We start from the raw sequence: 19,735 nt of genomic DNA, 5'->3' as shown, positions 1-19,735 counted from the left end.
CAAACCACAGAGTTCACCAGCTTATAGCACAATACTCTCTTAGTGGGTATTTATCTAAGTATTTGTGATATCAACCGGATCCAGAGAGGTCTTTTCTTATTTGTTTCCAAAATAAACAGTGATGTACCAAATTTAGAAGTACATCTTAAAATGTTTGCCAAAATTTCTAAATGGTTAATGTCCAAGTAAATGGAAAAGAAACTGTAAATGTGAACCTGTATACACCATTACTTTGCTCTATTCTTCAAGGCGTTGGAAACTCTGAGCACATAAAAAACCAGACATACAACTGAATAAAAATTAGAAAGTATGCCAAGGCTCATTTCTTTCATTTTGTGTCACCCTGCCCTTTCTTACCCAAAGAGCCCTGGAGCATCTAGGACAGGTCCTGGAGTTGCAGGTGCCACCTCCTACCACTCTCCCCTCACTCAGTCTACCCAGCCCCTTCTCCCTTACCCCCTCCAGGGCCTTTGCACTAGCTGTTCCCTCTGCCAGTACCTCTCTTCCCTTGACATCCCTACAGCTCTCTCATGCCCTTCTGCCATTTTTCCCAAGTCACTTTCGCAGGGAGGCCCTCCCTCTCCATTTCATCAAAAATGTAAGCCCCTCCCTGCAAAACCTCCTAACTCCTCTTCATGCTTTTTTTTTCCCCTCAACAATTATCACTATCTAACATACCATATAGATTGTACATATTGTTCATTGCTGCTCCTCCACTAAAATGTGAGCTCTGTGAGGACAGGGATTTGTACCTGGTTTGCTCATAGGAGAGGTAGGAGAAGTGCCTGGCTTGGTCACACAGCCAGCTGGGGAGTGCTCAGCAGGGGTCCTGGCCTGTCCCAGGAGATCCTGACCTGGCAGCGTGCAGGGTAGGAGGGAGTGGTGCTTCCTGGGGGAGGCAAGTTTGTCTCTGTGGTTTCTACTCACCATTTGTAAAACTGTCTAGACAAAATGCTGCAGAAAAAGATACTTGTACAAACCATAATTGTGCATTTTACGATATATTTTAGCTCTCTGAGAAGAGAATCATCCCAAAAACATCTAAATCTAAAAGTTTAATTTCTTTTAACTTCCCATTTCCAAGTATAATTATGGAAGCAAATTAAGCTGCTGAGTTTGTCTATAGCTTGATTCTTTTCTTACCTTGAGCACATCTACATCTGCAGAAATTCATCTTGCATGTTCTTCTAGAGGAATTTGTGGTCCCACCTTTCCTAATTGATCATCTTTCTCTAGCTATGGCTAAGCTCTCCTTAGATTGATATGGTTTGTTCAGACTGAAACTTCCAATCCAAACTCTTACAATCCCACTGAGCGATCCCCAGCCACCTCTACCAACCAGAGGTCCAACTCTACACATTCTCTCTTGTGATCCTATCCTGCATCAACTGATGAATGGACAAAAAAAATACGGGACCTGTATACAACGAAATATTATTTAGCCATAAAAAGGAATGAAGTACTGATGCATGTTATAACATGGAGGAATTTTTTAAACATTAGGCTAAGTGAAAGAAACCAGACGCAAAGGGCCACATATTGTAATTGTTTTATTCCATTTATATAAAAATGTCAATAGGCAAATCTATAGAGACAGAAAGTATACTAGTGGTTGTTTAGGGCTGAGGGGGTGGGGCAGAGGGCGATAGGTAAAGGGTACAAGGTTTCTTTTAGAAGTGATGTGACGTTCTTAAATGGACTGGGGTAATGGTTGCACAACTCTGAATATACTCAAAACCACTGAATTTTATACTTCAAATGAGTGAATTCTACGGTATGTGAATTGTATCTCAAGAAAGCCATTACTGAAAAGGAATATATATAAGATCTTGTATATTCTTATATTCTATATTCCTATAGTCTCCCATTTTTGTTTTTCCTAGCTTTACTCAGACTTCATCTCTTCCAGTCACCTTTCCACAGTAGGCCCAAGTAATTCCAAAAGTTATATTTTCTTCCCATTTCGCTTATCCCTCCAAATAAACCACATTTGACATGAGGATAACTGACAGGCTATTCTATTCCCAAAGCCCTGGCAAATAGCTCCTGGACACCAAAGGGAACAGAATAATTTGCAGCTGGGCTTAAATGCAGTTGTTTTTTTGTGTCATCCTCAGTTTTAGACAGCAAACTTAGTGGGCGTACGTCACATCGACTTAGTTTTTGCTTTTACATACCACTAGTAAATGCGCTGAAGCAATTTCTTATTTGTTAGGCAAGTTTCATAACCACAACGGTGACAAATGCATTAGAAACATTCCACTGAGCAGCAGGAAAGATATGAAGGAACAACCAGTGATGGTACATACCAAAGTTTGCTGGGGGCGGGAGCAGGGGCACTACACAACACCATCAGCTGCCACCTACTCAGCTACCCCAAACAACACACATAATAAGAGAATACGCGCTTGCTATCCAAAGGAGACTTCAAGACAAGTCATCTTCATTGCCACACAAACAGATTTCTCCCACTGAATCTATTCTATATAAAGATTTTGAGCACTCACCACTGGAAAGAACTAAACATTAGCATCAGTTTTTTTCTAAAAAAAAAATTAACTTTTCTTTATTTTGTTTGTTTACATCTTAACATTTTCATAGTTACTGCCGATAATCTTATTCAAAGCTACAGTGAATCTGTATAACCTCGTTATTGTGGAGGTTGCGGAGAGGAGAAGATGATGGCTCAGTAAAGAAGATCAAAAAAATAAATAATCTCCTGAGAGTTAGGAAAAAAGACTCTGTGACTTCTAATAATTGCTTGATCTCAAATACAGTATGCTGAAAATTCTGAATGCTGGAAATAGGTGTGCTGACAATCTGCATGAGGACCACAACTTCCCGCCTGATTTAACAGACACAGGGAACACCATCTGGATGAAAAATGGCAGCCATCCAGCCATTCCAGTGGAGTCTGGGTACCAAACTCAGAATGATGAAAACATGCAGCTGGCAGTTTGCTAAACAAAAGGCTCATCCACATAAAATCCTCCCCTATTCTTTACTTTTTTCCTCAAGATTTTAGTACAAGCCCAACCAGCTTTTGTTCTTACTAAAGAGGTTCTCAATAGGAGAAAGACATAAAATAGAAGAAAGACTGCACTAAGAATAAGGAAACCAAGATTACAGTTCCAGCCCTGCTGTGTGACTTTGGGCATATTCTATAGCCTATATGAGCTATAATTATCTTTCTCTGTGAAATGAATGAGTTGGACTAAATGATTCCAAGTCTACAGGGTCAGATCAACCTAAAGCACAATATTACACTGGACCTTTATATCAAAAATACACTAAATAAAATAAGGTTCTGAAAACCTTAACGCCACTTCCCAAACCTGCTACAGTTACTTGCCACCTTCTCTTCATGGCTATTAGAAGAGAAAAGTGCCATAGTATGGCCCATTTGACAGTCAGGGCCATACCACTGATAGAGTGTAATGACACACCCATCTTCAATAAAAAGTGGAAATGACTTCTGCAGGCTGCAGTGGACAAATCAGTTTTGTTGTTTACAGAAAGACTATTGAATGACGATTCATCTTTCAACTCCAAACCAGGAATTACCTTTTGAGGACTTTTTCCAATTCCCTAACCCCTCCCCAATAGTTGTGCTGTCCATCTTTTTCATACAGATGTCTACTCTTTCGCTTACCATTATTTTTTATTTATTTCTCCCTTCCAGGTTGTCAAGCCCATGAAGGCAGAAATATCTTGTGTCTTCAGCTTCTAGCGCTCTATCTGTACAACAACCACAACTCTTTCAGCTGCAAATCTAAAGAGGAATATACAGACTCTTGCATCTGAAAAATGCAGAAATAGCCTAAGCTTCGGGCAAAGCTAGATTCAGCTGTTCAACAAGCACATGTGTACGGTGATGGATGGCGATGAGAGTTTGGGTGGTGAACACGATGCAGTCTACACAGAAATCTAAATATAATAATGTACACCTGAAATATATAATCTGATAAACCAACGTTACCTTAATAAATTTTTTTTTAAAACAAGAATCCATCTCTCAGCTCATCTTCCCTCATGTTGGTCTTATAAATAGACAGACACTGGTAAGACAGCAGTATTGGCAGGCTATGCCAGTTTTCTCTCCTCCTAATTACAAGTGTCTCTCTCATGACCCTTTTTGGATCTGTGTCCATCTTTGAACTGATAACTACGGCTCTAGATATACAATCCTCACTGGCCAAGTCAGCACAAGTTTCCCACTCCTTGAGCAGGAGTATGTGCTGCAAGTCAGCCTATAGACAGAAGCTGTGGGAAGGGGACTCCACAAAAACAACTCAAGTCTCACTTCCAGAAAAATAACAACAGTAAGCAAGGAAGGCAGAAACAACAGATGTCCTTTACAACTTGGTTGTTTGCTTAATTGAATGTAATCATATTTGTAACAGAGACTTTGTCCTCTCATAGACTCTGATTGTACTACTCCCTGCTACACAAATAGATTCTAATAAATTACATCATGATTGGTTAAGGATGGAGGAGTGGGGATAGGGGATGGGATGCACATGTGGATGTAGGTAAAGAGAAAACAGCTATCTTTCTAGGTCACCCTGAAAGCTAAAGCTAAAATTTTACTTTTAAGAGTGTGGCCTCTTCCTTACACAATATACAAAAATTAACTTGAAATGTATGAAAGATCTAAATGTAAGAGCTAAAACTATAAAATTCTCAGGAAAATTATAGGCATAAATCTACACGACCTTGGATCAGACAATGTTTGCTTAGGTATGACACCAAAATCACAAGCAAAAAAGAAAAAGTAGATAATCCAGACGATCAAAGTTTAAAACTTTTGTGCTTAATGGACATCACCAAAAAAGTGAAAAAACAACCCAAGAATGGGATAAAATATTTGCAACTAATATATCCGATGAAGGACTAACATTCAGAATATATAAAGAACTCTTGGAACTCAATAATAAAAAGACAACTCACTTAAAAACTAGAAAAGGATTCAAATAGATATTTCTCCAAAGAAGATATAAAAAATGGCTAAGGGCCAGCCCCAGTGCCCTAGGGGCTAAGTTCAGCATGCTCTGCTTCAGCGGCCCAGGTTCAGCTCCCAGGCATGGACCTACACCCCTCATCTGTCAGTGATCATGCTGTGGCGGTGGCTCATATACAAAAAGAATAAGATTGGCAGTGGATGTTAGCCTAGGGTGAATCTTCCTCAGCAAAAAAAAAAAAAAAAAAAAAAAAGGCCAATACCCAAATGAAAAGGTGCTTAACATCTTTAGTCATTAAGGAAATACAAATCAAAAGTACAATGAGATACCACTTCACACCCACTAAGATAGCTAAAATCTAACAGACAGAGAATAACAGGTATTGAGGAGGATGTGGAGAAATTGGAACTAGCATAAGTTGCTGATGGGCATGTAAAATGTTGCCGTCACATTGGAACACAGTTTGGCAGTCATACGTACAGTTACCATATGACCCAGAAATTCCAGTCTTAGGGATATAGACACATGCACCCTGAAGCATGATAATTTGCTTTGGATAAGTCACATGTCCACATTAGAACTTACTTAGCTAAAACTATAAAATTCTCAGGAAACGCAAAAACTTGTACATGAATGTTCATTACAGCATGTTTTGTAATAACCAAAAAGTGGAAACAACCCAAATATCCACCAACCAACGAATGGATAAACAAAAAGTGCTATATCCACACCATGGGATATTACTCAGCCATAAAAAGGAATAAAATACCAATACATGCTACAACATGAACTTTGAAAAGATTAAGCTAAAGGAAAGAAGCCAGTCACAAAAGACCACGTGGTGCCCAGAATAGGCATAATCTAGAGACAGAAATTAGATTAGTGGAGGAAGGAGAAAATGGGGAGTAACAGATAATGAGTGTGGGTTTCTTTTAGGGGTAATAAAAATATTCTGGAATTAGACAGTGGTGATGGTTACACAACTTTGTGAATATCCTCAAAACCACTGAATTGTACATTAAGAGAGTGAATTTCATGGTATGTGAATTATATCTCAATATTTTTCAAAGTTTGAATATGGACTGGGTATTAGGCATTATCAAGAAATTATTATAATTTTGATAATTGCAACAATATTATTGAGGTAATATAAGGCAATATCCCCTTTTGTGAAGATGCACACTGAAGAGTGTAAGAGTGAAATGACATGATGTCTTGGATATGCTTTAGAATAGTTCAGCAAACAAAGAGGGTAGAAGATAAAGAAAAATGTAGCAAAATCTTTATAACTGTCGAATCTGGGTAATAGACATATGTGGGTTCAACATAACTTCCTCTCTACTTTTGTGTGTGTTTGAAATTTTTCAAATAAAAAGATTATGATACAAATTTGCCTTTCTTGTGGATGGACTGTGTGGCAATTAGTCCAGCCACGGCTTTAAAAGTTCTCCACTAATAATGATATAAATATTGAAATACTGAAACCAAATTGTGAAGTCCACTCAAAGAAATGGACAAAATCTGTCTGGTGTTTCCATTACTTCTAAGACATTCCTTCCCAAGATATTTCCTCTTATTAGCCAAAACCATGTTTTACGGCAATATTTTCTCAAACTATATTACCAAACCAGACATTCCTCAAGACATTAACAGCTGTTCTCAAAAAAATGTTCCATGTCAAAGAAGTTTGAGAAACACTGGGTCAAAAAGAGTTAATGTATTTGCTGTCCTAATTCTCGGAGTCACTAATATGCTCACATGCACTGTGATTCATCCAAAAGGAGCTATAACATGCCTAATTTAGAAAACTAATGTAAATCCACTTATTTATACGGCATACCTACTAAGTTCATGAAATTCTTCTCTTGCGACCCTGGCAGAGAATCAGAATCACTTCTGATGTGACCACATCGCTCCTCTGTTTAGCCCTTTGGTGGCTTTCCACTGCTCACACATCAAACTCAGTAGCCCAGCAAAGGAGTTCCTTTTGGTGTTCCCAAATACACATGCACCCTGAAGCATGATAATTTGCTTTGGCTAAGTCACACGTCCACATTAGAACTGATTTGCTAAGTGAAACAACTTCCTAGTCCACATTTATAATTTTTCAAACTTTAGCCTAGGTATAATTCAATACTCATGCAATACTATTACTATTCCAACTCATCCTACTATTGGCTGCAAGTGTAGAAATTTTTAAATATGCAATTCTCTTGTATTGCACACATGGAAAATACCTCTCAAAAATCTTTTTTTTTCTCTGATGCTTGGATTTCTAGAAAGAGGAAAAAGCTTCCAGGATATGCTGCCACTAGAAAGAATTTCCCCTCATAACTTAAAAGCTACTCTCCAGTCATATCCCACGTTGTACTTTCAATTATTGAGCCTAACTGCGGCTGAGGTTAAAAATCGGCCCCTTGCTGCCTGGCTTGGGATTTGCTTTTTAACTGGGTTGTTTGCTATCCACTGTAGTCTTTAAAAAAATTAATTAGTTAAGAACATTTAAAGATCTAGTGACTTAAAGTAAAGTCTGGATTTCTTAAGTTCCTTGGTATTATCAAAGATCTGACATTGAATGTTTTCAGGATACAATCGACCAGAGATAAAAATAATGGTACCCCCCTTAGATGAGACTTCCAAATACACAAGCACTCCACCCTGCACTTTACACATTGACATTCATGCAGCATGGATTGTGATGTCTGTGTCTATTTTTTATTAAATGAGAATTATACTGATCTAAATTTCATCCAAAAAAAATTTAAGCAGTTTATCAAATTTGTTATGTTAAATACATGACATAGGATAATTAAGAATAAAAACAACACCCACCAATTAAAAGGAACAAGCGAAAAGATTTTCCAGGCATCTGGTGGATATAATTATGTAAAATGCAGTAATTAATTACTGCATTGAATCCTGACCTTGCCTAAGTAAAATGTGATTTCTAGTTTTCTTTCCTCGAGTAAAAATTTCAGGGTTCCAAAATAGGGCTGAGTTGATCATCAATTGAGATTTACAAGAATTTCCCCCCAACAGTAAAGTTCCAACTAGCTTTACTCTTCAGATCTTTACAATTTCTCTCAAGCACAGAGCAGACACCATATTGCTGTGATCTTGCTATGGGTTATCAGTCTGATCCGTATAGGTAACATCTAATAGAAGATAAAGACCACAAATCATTTATGATTGACAAATTTTATCAAACGTATTAAGTTCTGTGGGCTGTTTCTTTAGCTACGTTAGTCTTCATAGCAATCCTCCTTACCTATTTCAAAAAGGGAAAAGGAAACGTTTGCACTGGATGTGCCTAGAGCTTTCACAATATCATCACGCCATGGGGGGAAAGGGAGACTTGAAGAGATTATTTCCTCGTGCTTTTTTGCCATCAGGAGGGTGGCTGCCCAACTGTGGTAACCCAACATTATAATTATCAGATAAATATCTAGCACAAAGATTTCACTGAAATGTGGGGTTGTCCCCTTTCTGACAGAAACAGACAGGAAGGGTCACCCTGTCTCTACGTGGGGTCTTAAGTTTACAGACAGGTGCTTTTGTTTTCCCTGGATTGGCAGCACACTGAAGCTCAAATACTGTCCTCCAAGGGGTTAAATATGTCATAGATGTCACATGGTTGCAAGACAATGTCTAAGATCCTTTGAGTTCTGTGCCAAATAAAGTTTGAAGACATAAAGTATTATAGTCCTTGCAAAAGTAAACAATCATGGGGCAAAACATGCATTCATCTTGACCTATCTTCACATTCACATCTTGAATAGTTTTTTAAAAAATATTCATTAGTTTCAGTAATAGCACAATTTAGCAACTTCTGCTAACTTGAATCCTTCTTTTCCCATTACTTCATTTGAAGGCTATTTTTTTTCCTACTTTCCACTAGATTGTAAATTTCACAGAGGCTAAAACCAAATTTGTGCCATTCATCACTATATTCCCAGAACCTAGCACAGCATTTGCCATAGGACACACAATAAATATTGAATGAATGAATGAATGCCCACTAAATATCATTAATAACAATTTTAAGCAACAGAGAAAAAAATCCATTTAGAAGGTTTTTAAGCAAAATGTGAGAAGTAAAATGTAAAAATGTTACCAAAAAAATTAAAAAATAATACATTTAAAAATCCTCCAGCTTGATAATGTACACAATTTTCACTGGTTTCAGACTCTATAATGGTAAAAACTCAATGTTTTTTAGAAAGCAATTTCTATTCTGCAGAGGAAAGGTATTATAAAATGCAAGCATTCCCAAGAGCTCTTACACAATTAAAATTATGGAAATTTGGTTTTGTTTTATTAACAGTAACTAAAGGTTGCAATGAATTTTTAGAGAGCCATTCTGAATAGAAGAGTATGACCAAAAATCTGAAGCAGAAATCTTACTAATAACAATTCAATGACTGGGACTATATCTAGTTTCCTGAACTAGAACAAGAGAGACAAAGGAAAAATGGCTTCTCCTCAGAGACCAGAAGCAGAAAGCACTAACACAGAGGTGCTGGGATTAAAAACAGGGAGGAAAAGAAAGCTGAAGAAGGTATGTTCTGAACACACTGGCGGAAGACCTGGTTACCTCGACGGACTGTTCCGTCCACATCACAGGTCCTCATGAGCACCCAAAACACCCTCAGCACTGAGGAGAGGGTGAGCCAAGATATGTACACATCTTTACACTTTTTCTCAAGAACCCCTCAATTTCAGAAAGGTAAAGCAAATACACAACAAACTATTTTAAATAATTCAAGACACTATACATGAAGTGGAGAGCAATACGGATGTGTTATAATCTATATGGAGATTTATGAGAGCAGTGGGGAAGGAGGGCTTCACAGAGGAAACAGAACTGCAGGGGTGTGTGCGTGTGTGTGTGCATGTGTGGACATTCCACTCAATGCAAAGGGAACAAAAATTACCTCCCGCCTGTGTGCTAAGGCTGGGTTTCACATCCATTTCCTGTAATCTTCACAACCTAGTGAATATATAGATGCATATTCACATCTCCACTTAGCAGATGTGCAAACTGAACAGGTGGCATGAGCTGAATCAGTTCACATAGCTGGAAACTGCATGAGCCCAGATTCAAACCTATGATTATCTGGTGGTAAAGTCTCCCATTTTTAAAATTCTTAATATGATCCCACAACTAGAAGGACCTGCAACTAGGATATACAACTATGTACGGGGGTGGGTTGGGGAGATAAAGCAGAAAAAAAAAAAAGATTGGCAACAGTTGTTAGCTCAGGTGCCAATCTTTAAAAAAAAAAATTTCTTAATATGAGCAAAGTCACAAAATGATGACTGTTTAAACTACTCTACAGATACTTCTTCTCTTATACAAGGAGTTTAAAAAATGAAAAGGTAACGTTCAACACATAATCCTAACAGCTCATGGCTGCATAGCACCAACTCTGTGCCAAACACTGTTGTAAGTGCTTTAAAGGTATTAGCTCACAGCATCCTTGCGTTTGTGTGAGGAAGTAAATGTGATTTTCAAATCAGGAAACTGGAACACAAAGAGGTTAACTAACAGCCCAAGGTCACTCTTCTAGTAAGTGGCAGGGCCTTTTATAAGCATTATTCCACACCATTCCAATAAAGTATTCAAATGAGAATCACCCCAGTTGCACCCAGGGGTTCTTTAAATGCCCCAGGCAGGTCTCTGGCTTCTCCAAGGGCACCTGATCAGGGGAGAGCATCCAGCAGGACTTGGGTTTCACTGGCATAGTCTGGCCTGCGTGCTGGTTCAGCCCTACCACCCATTGGTTCTGCCACTTCACACAAGTTACTTAGCTTCTCAGGGTCTTGGCTTTGACACCTGTAAAACAGGAGCTTGTGATAAATGGTCTCAGTCTCTAGTTCTAAACATCTGTGGTTGAAATTGACAGACTTGCTTTATACCAATATTTCTAACTACCAACATGCAAAAAGAAGAATTCCGGGCATGAACAGTGGTCTAATTTGTTAATAAGTAAATACAAATTCATAGTAACCTAAATGAGCAAAATATATCATCCTACCTGCAAACACCCAAAAGTTAATAGAGTTATTTTTCTAATTTCTCTCAGAGTGACAAACTTAAAATATTTCTCAAAGTACTTACAAAATTGGTTAAAATAAAGAACACACCAACTTTTTGTCCCAAGTGAAGTGACCTCATAGAAATAAGTGCCAACTTTTCTTACTCCTTTGTTGAAATACAATTTTGTTTTTCTTTCCTGGAAGTGTTCTAAGACTCTTGCCAGACACAGCTCTAGCAAATAGCACATTTAATCCTTTTGTAATGCAGGAGAGTGCTTTGACAACTCCTAGGGCAGCTGTGGCAGTTGCTCAGACCCCGCCTGGAGCAACTGGAAGCATGGCCAGCCACACAGACAGAGCGCCCTCTTGCACACAAGCATTAATACATTTATAACCTCCCAGATCTTCAAGTGACAACAGAAGGATCAATCCTAGCAACAGCGGCTGTAGCACCACGAATCAGGCTTCAAAGTGAAGAACGCTTAGTGAAGTCCCAGCACACAAGAGTCAGAAATCCTTTAAACCAGTCACCAGATGACTTACAGTGATAAGGCCATCATAATGACCTGGGTGATAACAGTGAGAGCTTGGGTTAAGGCCACTAGATACAGAAGACACGTGGTTAAATGCAGGGTTATCTGAGTATTTGGAGTTCAAGACCTTCTCCAGTTAAAGGTCCAATTTGGTCCATAAGACCAGAACACATTTGGGCCAGCCGGGTGGCGCAGTGGTTAAGTACACACATTCCGCTCTGGAGGCCTGGGGTTCGCTGGCTCAGATCCCGGGTGCAGACATGGCACTGCTTGGCAAGCCATGCTGTGGTAGGCATCCTACATATAAAGCAGAGGAAGATGGGCATGGATGTTAGCTCAGGGCCAGTCTTCCTCAGCCAAAAAAAAAAAAAAAAAAAGGAGGCTTGGCAGCAGATGTTAGTTCAGGGCTAATCTTCCTCAAAAAAAAAAAAAGAAGACCAGCACACATTCCAAAGAACTTGTAACAACAGGTTCTAAGAACAAGACTAAGAGCCAAATTCAATACTAGGACCTCCACGTACAGCTGTGCAGGCCGTGTACTGCACAATTCTGGCGGTGGGGGGGCGGTGCGCTATCTATGAGTATTGTCCCCTGGAGTTGTGCACTCCAGTAGCCCTTCTCAGAACACTTCTAAAATATCAACAAAGCTAGAAAAAGAGCAACAGTGGCCACGAGTACCTTTTGCCAACAGACATTTTGCAAAATATATTGGTTTTTAATTTTAGTTTGAGTAGACCTCAATAGAAATCTCAGCCTCTCAAAAGTTTTCACAGGAATCCTGTAGCAGACAAAGAATTCAATTCACCTGTGTCTAAATATTTTGTCAGGAAAGGTTTCAGAATCACTGGGAAAAGGTGCAACGACCAAAGTCTGTTCCGTCTCTAGGGGCCAAGTGGTATGGCTAAGGCACCTCCCACAGGGACTTCACTCCACGATTTTGCCAGCTTCCACTTCCTTAGGCTCAGAAGCCACTGTTTCACAGCTGGGCTATAAGAAAATATTCAAGAAACAGGAGCATTTCCTCCTAATTGGTACACTCACAAGAGACGTGAGGTTAAAGGTTAGTGTGCATTTTCCAAGTCAGCCAAATAGTCAAATTTCATTACACCAATCCAACTAGAAGGTCATTCATAACTCAGGAAAAAGTCTAAACCACAGAGCTTGTCATAGGAAAGCTACTACTTTTCTGTTATCTGAAGAGATTCAAACTAGATTTTTGAAAGTCCATTGAATTGATTACAGTTTTTAATCGCAAACTAGAAAGAAAACACATATCTATCTGCACTGTATTATACTGAAGATATACGCATATTATATATCAATATATGTGATTTTACCTGCTAGCCTATTAGATTTTTGACACCAGAAATTCTCTTGTATCTCCCTATCGCACTTAGAACAGTGCTGCAAACACGTTACTAATAGTTATCACTTAACAAGTGCTTGTTGGGTACCAAGTGTGAATCTAAGTATTTTATGTGTATTAATACATTCAATCATTGTAGCAATGCTATGAGGCAGGCAGGATCATTATTCCCATCTTACAAAAGAAGAAACCTGAGGCTCAGAGGAGTTAAGTAACTTGCCCAAGACGCAGAGCTAGTAAATAGAGCCAATATTTGAATCCAGGGAGTCTGATGATAAGATCTGTGCTTTCAACCATCACACTATTCTTTCTCAACACTCTATACTGAGTAAACATTGCTGGATGTTTATGCACAGGTCCTTCATTAGAGAAGTACTTTAAACGATTATCTTTTCCTGAATAGGTCATTTACTGTATGTCATTGATGCCATTAATTTCTTAGAAAATCCTATTTAGCTAAATATTTATCCATTTCACCAAAATTTCCTCATTAGTGGACTCCAAATTAACAAGGTTGGACTTTTAATATAAAGAGTCAATCCAAGGTTCATCCTTGGTAAAAAAAAAATAAAATAAAATAAAATGAAAAATCGCACCATTCTGCAGAATGATGCTCATAATGGCAGAGGCTATGCATGTGTGGGAACAGGGCGTATATGGGAAATCTCTGTACCTTCCTCTCAATTTTACCGTAAACTGCTCTAAAAAAAGGCTTTTTTAGAGTCAATCCAAAAGATTTACACACACACACACACACACACACTCCCCAGCTCCAGGGTTCCGCCCCTCCAAGGACCCCAGAACCACTTGAAACTCTCCCACAGCCCTCTGTATGATTCTTGGAGCCTTTGCTTCGTTTCTGCCTTGTGTCACTCTGCATAAGCTCCCTCAAGAGAAGAACACCACATTTACTTTTGTAACCTCCTTAGCACATAGCATAGAAAACATACAATAGAAAATATTTGGAAAAAACAGAGGAAATCAGGAAAGTATCATGAGTGTGGAAATTTTTATCCAAGGATGTTTTTTCCTTTTTAAACCAACTGCACTATAATTCAGGGTAATATTCTTACAGGCCAAAGTACATCATAAGCTTATTTTAATAAGATCATTTCTGGCAACATTCACAGAGTTAAACTATGTGTATTTTTAAAAAGTAGTTTCAGTCTTCTGTTGTCTCAGCAAGAAACGTCTATTTATTGAACAAAAGGACATTATAGTCCCTTAAAATTCTACTGTTTTTTACAGACAGATCAGCCGGGAGGCATGAAGTCCAACCCTTTGGAGTCTGAACACAATAAAGCCTGGAAAAATGCCATAAACCAACAAAGATTGCTGTCCTGCTTTGGGTTCATAAACGTCCTCCCAGCTATGTTTAATACTTACACAAAAGTGCAGATTCTTATTTCAACGGACTTTCTACCAACAATCTGCAGCCTACTGCTGTCCACATTACATTGAGAATACCACTTAGATAAACACCAACCTATACACATATATATATATTTTTAAGTATGAAGAAAGACATAAGAAGGAAGACTACCCTGCATATTTTTTAAAATCCCAAATGTATGTGAAGAAATATGAAAACAAGTATTGATTATTTTTAAAAATGTTTTACCTGGCACTAAGAGAGAGTACCAGTACACTATTATTGTTGTCTTGAATCTACACTCTACTGTAACTCTAATTTACTAGCGGACAGAAACCACAAGAAAGAATGAAGGATTGATTACATTAATCAAAACGAAACTATTCCTGCTTCAGAAATGCTAAATACAGAGTTACCATATGACCCAGCGATTCCACTCCTAGCAATACACCCAAGCAAAATGAAACCATATGTCCCCACAAAAACTTGCACAAGAATGTTTATAGCAGCTTTATTCATAATAATCAAAAAGTAGTAACAACCCGAATCTCCAACTGATGAATGAATAAACCAAACATAGCATATCCATGTAATAGAATATTATTCAACCATAAAGAAGAACGAAGTACTGATACATACCTCAACAAGGATGACCCTTGAAAACATTATATTAAATAAAAGAAGCCACTCACAAAGACCATCAGTGTATGAGTCCATTTATGTGAAATCTCCAGAATTGGGAAATCTATAGAGAAAGAAAATAAATTTGTGGTTGCTAGGGGCTGGGGGAGGGGGGTGGGCAGTGACTGCTGGTGGGTATGGGGTTTAATTTTAGGGTGATGAAAATATAAGATTTAAACCTAATCACAAGAAAAAATCAGACAAACCCAAATTGGAGGCGTTGTACAAAATAACTGACGCCACAGTTTGCAGTGAAATTAGATCCTGTGACAAAACAGAAAGAGCAAATGCGTGGCCTGGCTCTGCGACCCAGTCAAGCTGCTCTGCTTCCTGGCCCTTGGTTTCCTCACAGTAGAACAGGATGTCCCAGGGTTGTCGTAAATAGCAAAAATTAAATATCCAGTGACGTCTCTAGCATAAAGTAAACAGATGCTCAATAAATTATTTTTGCCGTTTTGTTAAGTCTGCCAAGACATTGAGATAAAATTTAAGACAAGCCTTTATTAACCAAATGACTTGAGCTGTGCTGTCCAGTACAGCAGCCATCAGCCGCAGGTGGTTATTTAAATTTACATTAATTAAAATTAAAAATTCATTTCCTCAGTCCCATGACCCACATTTCACACGCTTAATAGTCATAAGTGTCTAGTGACTACAGTATTGGACAGCACAGATCCAGAAAAATATCAAAAGATGAATTTCTGTAGATCTAGAATGTTTTTACCATCACTGCACTAGAGACCTAAAGATACACACATGAGCTACCACATGTTAAACTCTGCATCAAGCTTTAAACTTTTATACCCAACTTAAGAAACTGTTAGTATCAACTACTGAAAGTTCTGTTAAGACAGCAAGAAGATGGAGAAAAATTTCAGTTGATAGATGTTCACAGAAAATATTTCCAAAACATATTTCAAACAAAAATAAACCAAACTGCAACCAGTCCTTATCTCAGTGAATGGTCTGGGCTATTAAATTAGCATTTCCAAAGTGTGAAACTAGGACAGTCTCCTATCACTACAAAATGAAAAGGAGAAGGAATTAAGTAAATGAGCAACAGCAACCTCTGAAATCAACCAAATGTTTGTGACAGCAATTTCTCATCCATAAATTATATTTTTTTAGGAAATATTTTTAAATATCTATTTCTCTCCTGTTATCTCCAGTTCACACTTTATCTGTTGGTGTCAACAGAAGGCTTAAATCTCCAAGAGCAGTGAGATGCGTCATATTTTAGCCAGTCATTTTCTATGAAACAGAAAAAAATGTTTTACAGATATAAAAAATCTTTTTGTTAATGATTTCTATTAATAATAGGAAATCGGAAAGTCATTCCTCAATGTTTCTCACTTATTCCCACACAAGATGCTTTGAACTACATGGAGAATATTGCAGATTGCAACAGTTCCCTTAAACAGGCAAAACCAGACCAAGAAGCTTAGTTTAAGAGCTCTTCAGAAACAAGAAAGACAGGCACCTGTCCACTTTCATCTAGGCTAAGGAAGGTTCTGGGCCACTGTGTACGATGTCTTTACATTCAGATACCAAAATGATAATGAGTCCAAATTTATGAAGGACTATTGAGTAATAAAACATCCCCCGCTGCAACTCCAATGCTTTCACATTCAAGATACATTACCCCTGTGAAAGAGCTTTGTGAGCTTTCGGCTTTAAGGCGAGTGCACTTTTCTCGCCCTATTCCAGCTGGAATATACCCAGTAATTATGCCTGGAAGTTGCAAGGCACTTTCCCCTGGGGAGCTTTAAGTGCTTTAAAAACATGGGCTAATCCACCTTTAATATCCCCGGGCAGCAGAGAGAGGCTTGGTACTCTCTAAAAGACGAAAAAGTTGAAGTGATTTTCCTGATGTTACACCACTGAGAATTAGGTGACTTGAGGTGGGAATTTATATGTTCTGGCTCAGCACCCACACACACTGCACCAGAAGATTTAAACAGACCACTAGAAACTCTAAGGGTGTTTCAGAGGAGTTAAAGTCTCTGAAGAAAGGCTGGCAAATCCCCAGGATGTCAGATCCTTGGCAGAATTATTGGTGGCCACAGGAAGTCTCGAAAGAATGGCTCTTTGCTTACTCAAAAGCAAGGGAGAGCCACATTAACATCCCAAAGACATGTTCATACACTAGATATGCATTAGTAATGTGTTTACTTTCCTCAGTGAAATATAAGTCATCGGGTAAATTGCTCATGTAAAATTTTAAGACAGATAAGTATTTTATACTTGATTTATTATGTCAGATATTCAGTTTATATTTAAACTCTAATCCTCAGGTCATACATAAGTATGTGATGATTATTAAGTGAATAATTAAGTGAATAATTGAGCCTCAGTGTGTCTGGCAAAGAAGCTAGTATGTTCCCTTGGCTCTGATTAGTTCAAAGAAACCCCTTTTCAGGATTAGAGACTGGACTTCCCATCTGAGAATGGGTAGTTTACTCCAGAAACACCTCCTCTTCCTGTGTTATCTTTTGATGTCAGTGCTTGTCTAATCAGCCAGGCCTTTACAACAGGGTAGAACTGAACATGGGCAGAGCAAAAACTACATTTTTCCTAACTGCTAAAAAAAACCTGACAGATCTTCCTGAACTCCACTTACATCTTAATCCTGGGACACCAGTCCAAAACTTATGTTCATGCAAAGACCTACACACAAAAGTTTATAGCAGTTTTACTCATATTTGCCAAAATGTGGAAGCACCCAAGATGCCCTTCAATAAGTAAATGGTTAAACAAACTGTGATACATCTAGACAATGGAATATTATTCGGCAGTAAAAAGAAATGAACTATCAAGCCATGAAAATACATGGAGAAACCCTAAAAGCATATTGCTAAGTGAAAGAAGCTAATCTGGAAAAGCTACATACTGTATGGTTCCAACTACATGACATTCTGGAAAAGACAAAACTATGGAGACAGTAAAAAGATCAGTGGTTGCCAGGTGTTCAGGGGAAGGGGAGAAGGGAGGAACAGGTGGAGCAGAGAGGATTTTTAGGATCGTGAAACTTTTCTGTACGGTGCTGTAACAGTGGGTGCATGTCACTATACATCTGTCAAACCCTAGAACTTTACAACCTAAACACTGGACTACAATGTAAACTATGGACTTTAGTTAATAATGATGAATTAATATTGGCTCATCAATCACAAGAAATGTACCACACTAATGCAAGATGTTAATAATAAGGGAAATTGGCAGGGGGAGGGCAGGGAAAGGTGAGAGGTGATATGAGAACTCCTTTTTGTTCAACTTTTCTGTAAACCTAAAATTGCTCTCCCAAAAAGCCTATTTATTGAAAAACCTTACAGACCACCCCCCCAAAATTCATACACATCTTAAATCCAGGGACAGGTAGGGAATGTTATTTGATTGACAACTCTTACAGTGAACTTACCTTCTTAGTGAATTATAAATTCTAAAAACCACACTTCCAGTTACTCACTCTTTTAAAAAGACTTTATACCCTCCTTGATGTTGTTTTCTTCAACTAAAGATGAGTGTTTCAAAATTCAAAATTTATTAAGCCAAATAAAGAGCAGTTTTTCAGAGAACAAAGCTAATGTACAGGTAGGAAGAGTAAGCAACAAATTTGTGAATTGCTGGCTACATTTTGCACTGAGTAATCAACTCATTTCATGTGCTAGATTCTCTTCAGTCATTCTGCTTCTCAAATCTATTACAAGTTTTCATTTCTGGCATTATTAAACAAATTTTAACCTATACAATAAGCCAACTCTGTGGTCTAATGGTTAAGATTCAGGGCTCTCACCCCCGAGGCCCAGGTTCCTTTCCCATCAGGGAACTACACCACCCGTCTGTCAGTTACACTGTGGCGTCTGTGTGTTGCTGTGATGCTGAACGCTATGCCACCTGTATTTCAAATACCAGCAGGGTCACCCTTGGCAGACAGGTTTCAGTGGAGCTTCCAGACTAAGACAGACTAGGAAGAAGGACCTGGCCACCTATTTCCCAAAAAATTGGCCACTAAGACCCTATGAATAGCAGCAGAGCATTGTCTGATATAGTGCCGGAAGGTGAGAGGATGGAGCAAAAAGACAGGGCAGAGTTCTGCTCTGCTGTATACAGGGTCGCTAGGAGCCGGAATCAATTCCATGGCACTGACAAATGCTGGACATACTGAGGAAGGACCAAAGAGGGAAAGAGAGGGAGAAAGGAAGACAAAAGAAATGTCTTACAGGCATTTCCCCATATCAGTCTGAACAGGAAACACATGATACACTCAAATTGGGAATAATACATTCAAATCGACTTTGATCAAGAGACAACTTTTAAAGTCGGGGACAGCGTTAGTGCTACTAACAACAAGGAATCCTTACCCTTTCTGTGCTGGAAAGGTCAAGGGGGGAGAGTGATTCCTGGAATTCAAAGAGAGAAAAGGGGCAAGGGGAAGGAAGGGGGAAAGGGAAGAAGAGCTACGAAGCCAACAGGCAGGGACCCCGTAGAGAAGAGCTGGATTAATAAACACCAACATCACTCTCGCCCTGCCCTCAGATCTCCTGCGTTCTTCCCATCAGTCGAATCTCACCGGAAGCTGAAGGACAAGGGTGTTCACTGGCGTAATCCACACAGGTCAGCTGCCCAGGACACAGAGCAGGATCCAGGGGAGTAAATAGAAGATATCCAGCACATCTCAAAACATACACACACAAGCATGACACCGTGCATGCGAGCTTCACTTCTACCTATTATAGTCTTTAGACTCAGACCAACCTAGGCTTCAGATGCTAATTTCTGTTAC

At 38.7% G+C, this 19,735-nt stretch overlaps 1 protein-coding gene across 5 annotated transcripts in view; it reads right to left on the bottom strand.

Annotated features, from left to right (window-relative positions):
• CDK14 (cyclin dependent kinase 14) overlaps positions 1-19,735 on the bottom strand; it is a 550,632-nt gene that overhangs the window by 483,362 nt on the left and 47,535 nt on the right. For 2 of the 5 annotated variants that reach the window (XM_070508181.1, XM_070508165.1), the window contains one exon: positions 14,911-15,016. The exons of the other annotated variants lie outside the window; for them this stretch is intronic. In XM_070508181.1, coding sequence (XP_070364282.1) covers positions 14,911-14,988 — 78 coding nt within the window. In that variant the 5' untranslated portion in view covers positions 14,989-15,016. Of the gene's footprint in view, positions 1-14,910; positions 15,017-19,735 lie in introns of those variants that run through there. 5 annotated transcript variants of the gene reach the window in all.

The sequence above is a fragment of the Equus asinus genome, chromosome 1, assembly GCF_041296235.1.
Source record: "Equus asinus isolate D_3611 breed Donkey chromosome 1, EquAss-T2T_v2, whole genome shotgun sequence".
NCBI classification, from domain to species: domain Eukaryota; kingdom Metazoa; phylum Chordata; class Mammalia; order Perissodactyla; family Equidae; genus Equus; species Equus asinus.
This window is presented reverse-complemented; position numbering and strand designations above follow the sequence as displayed.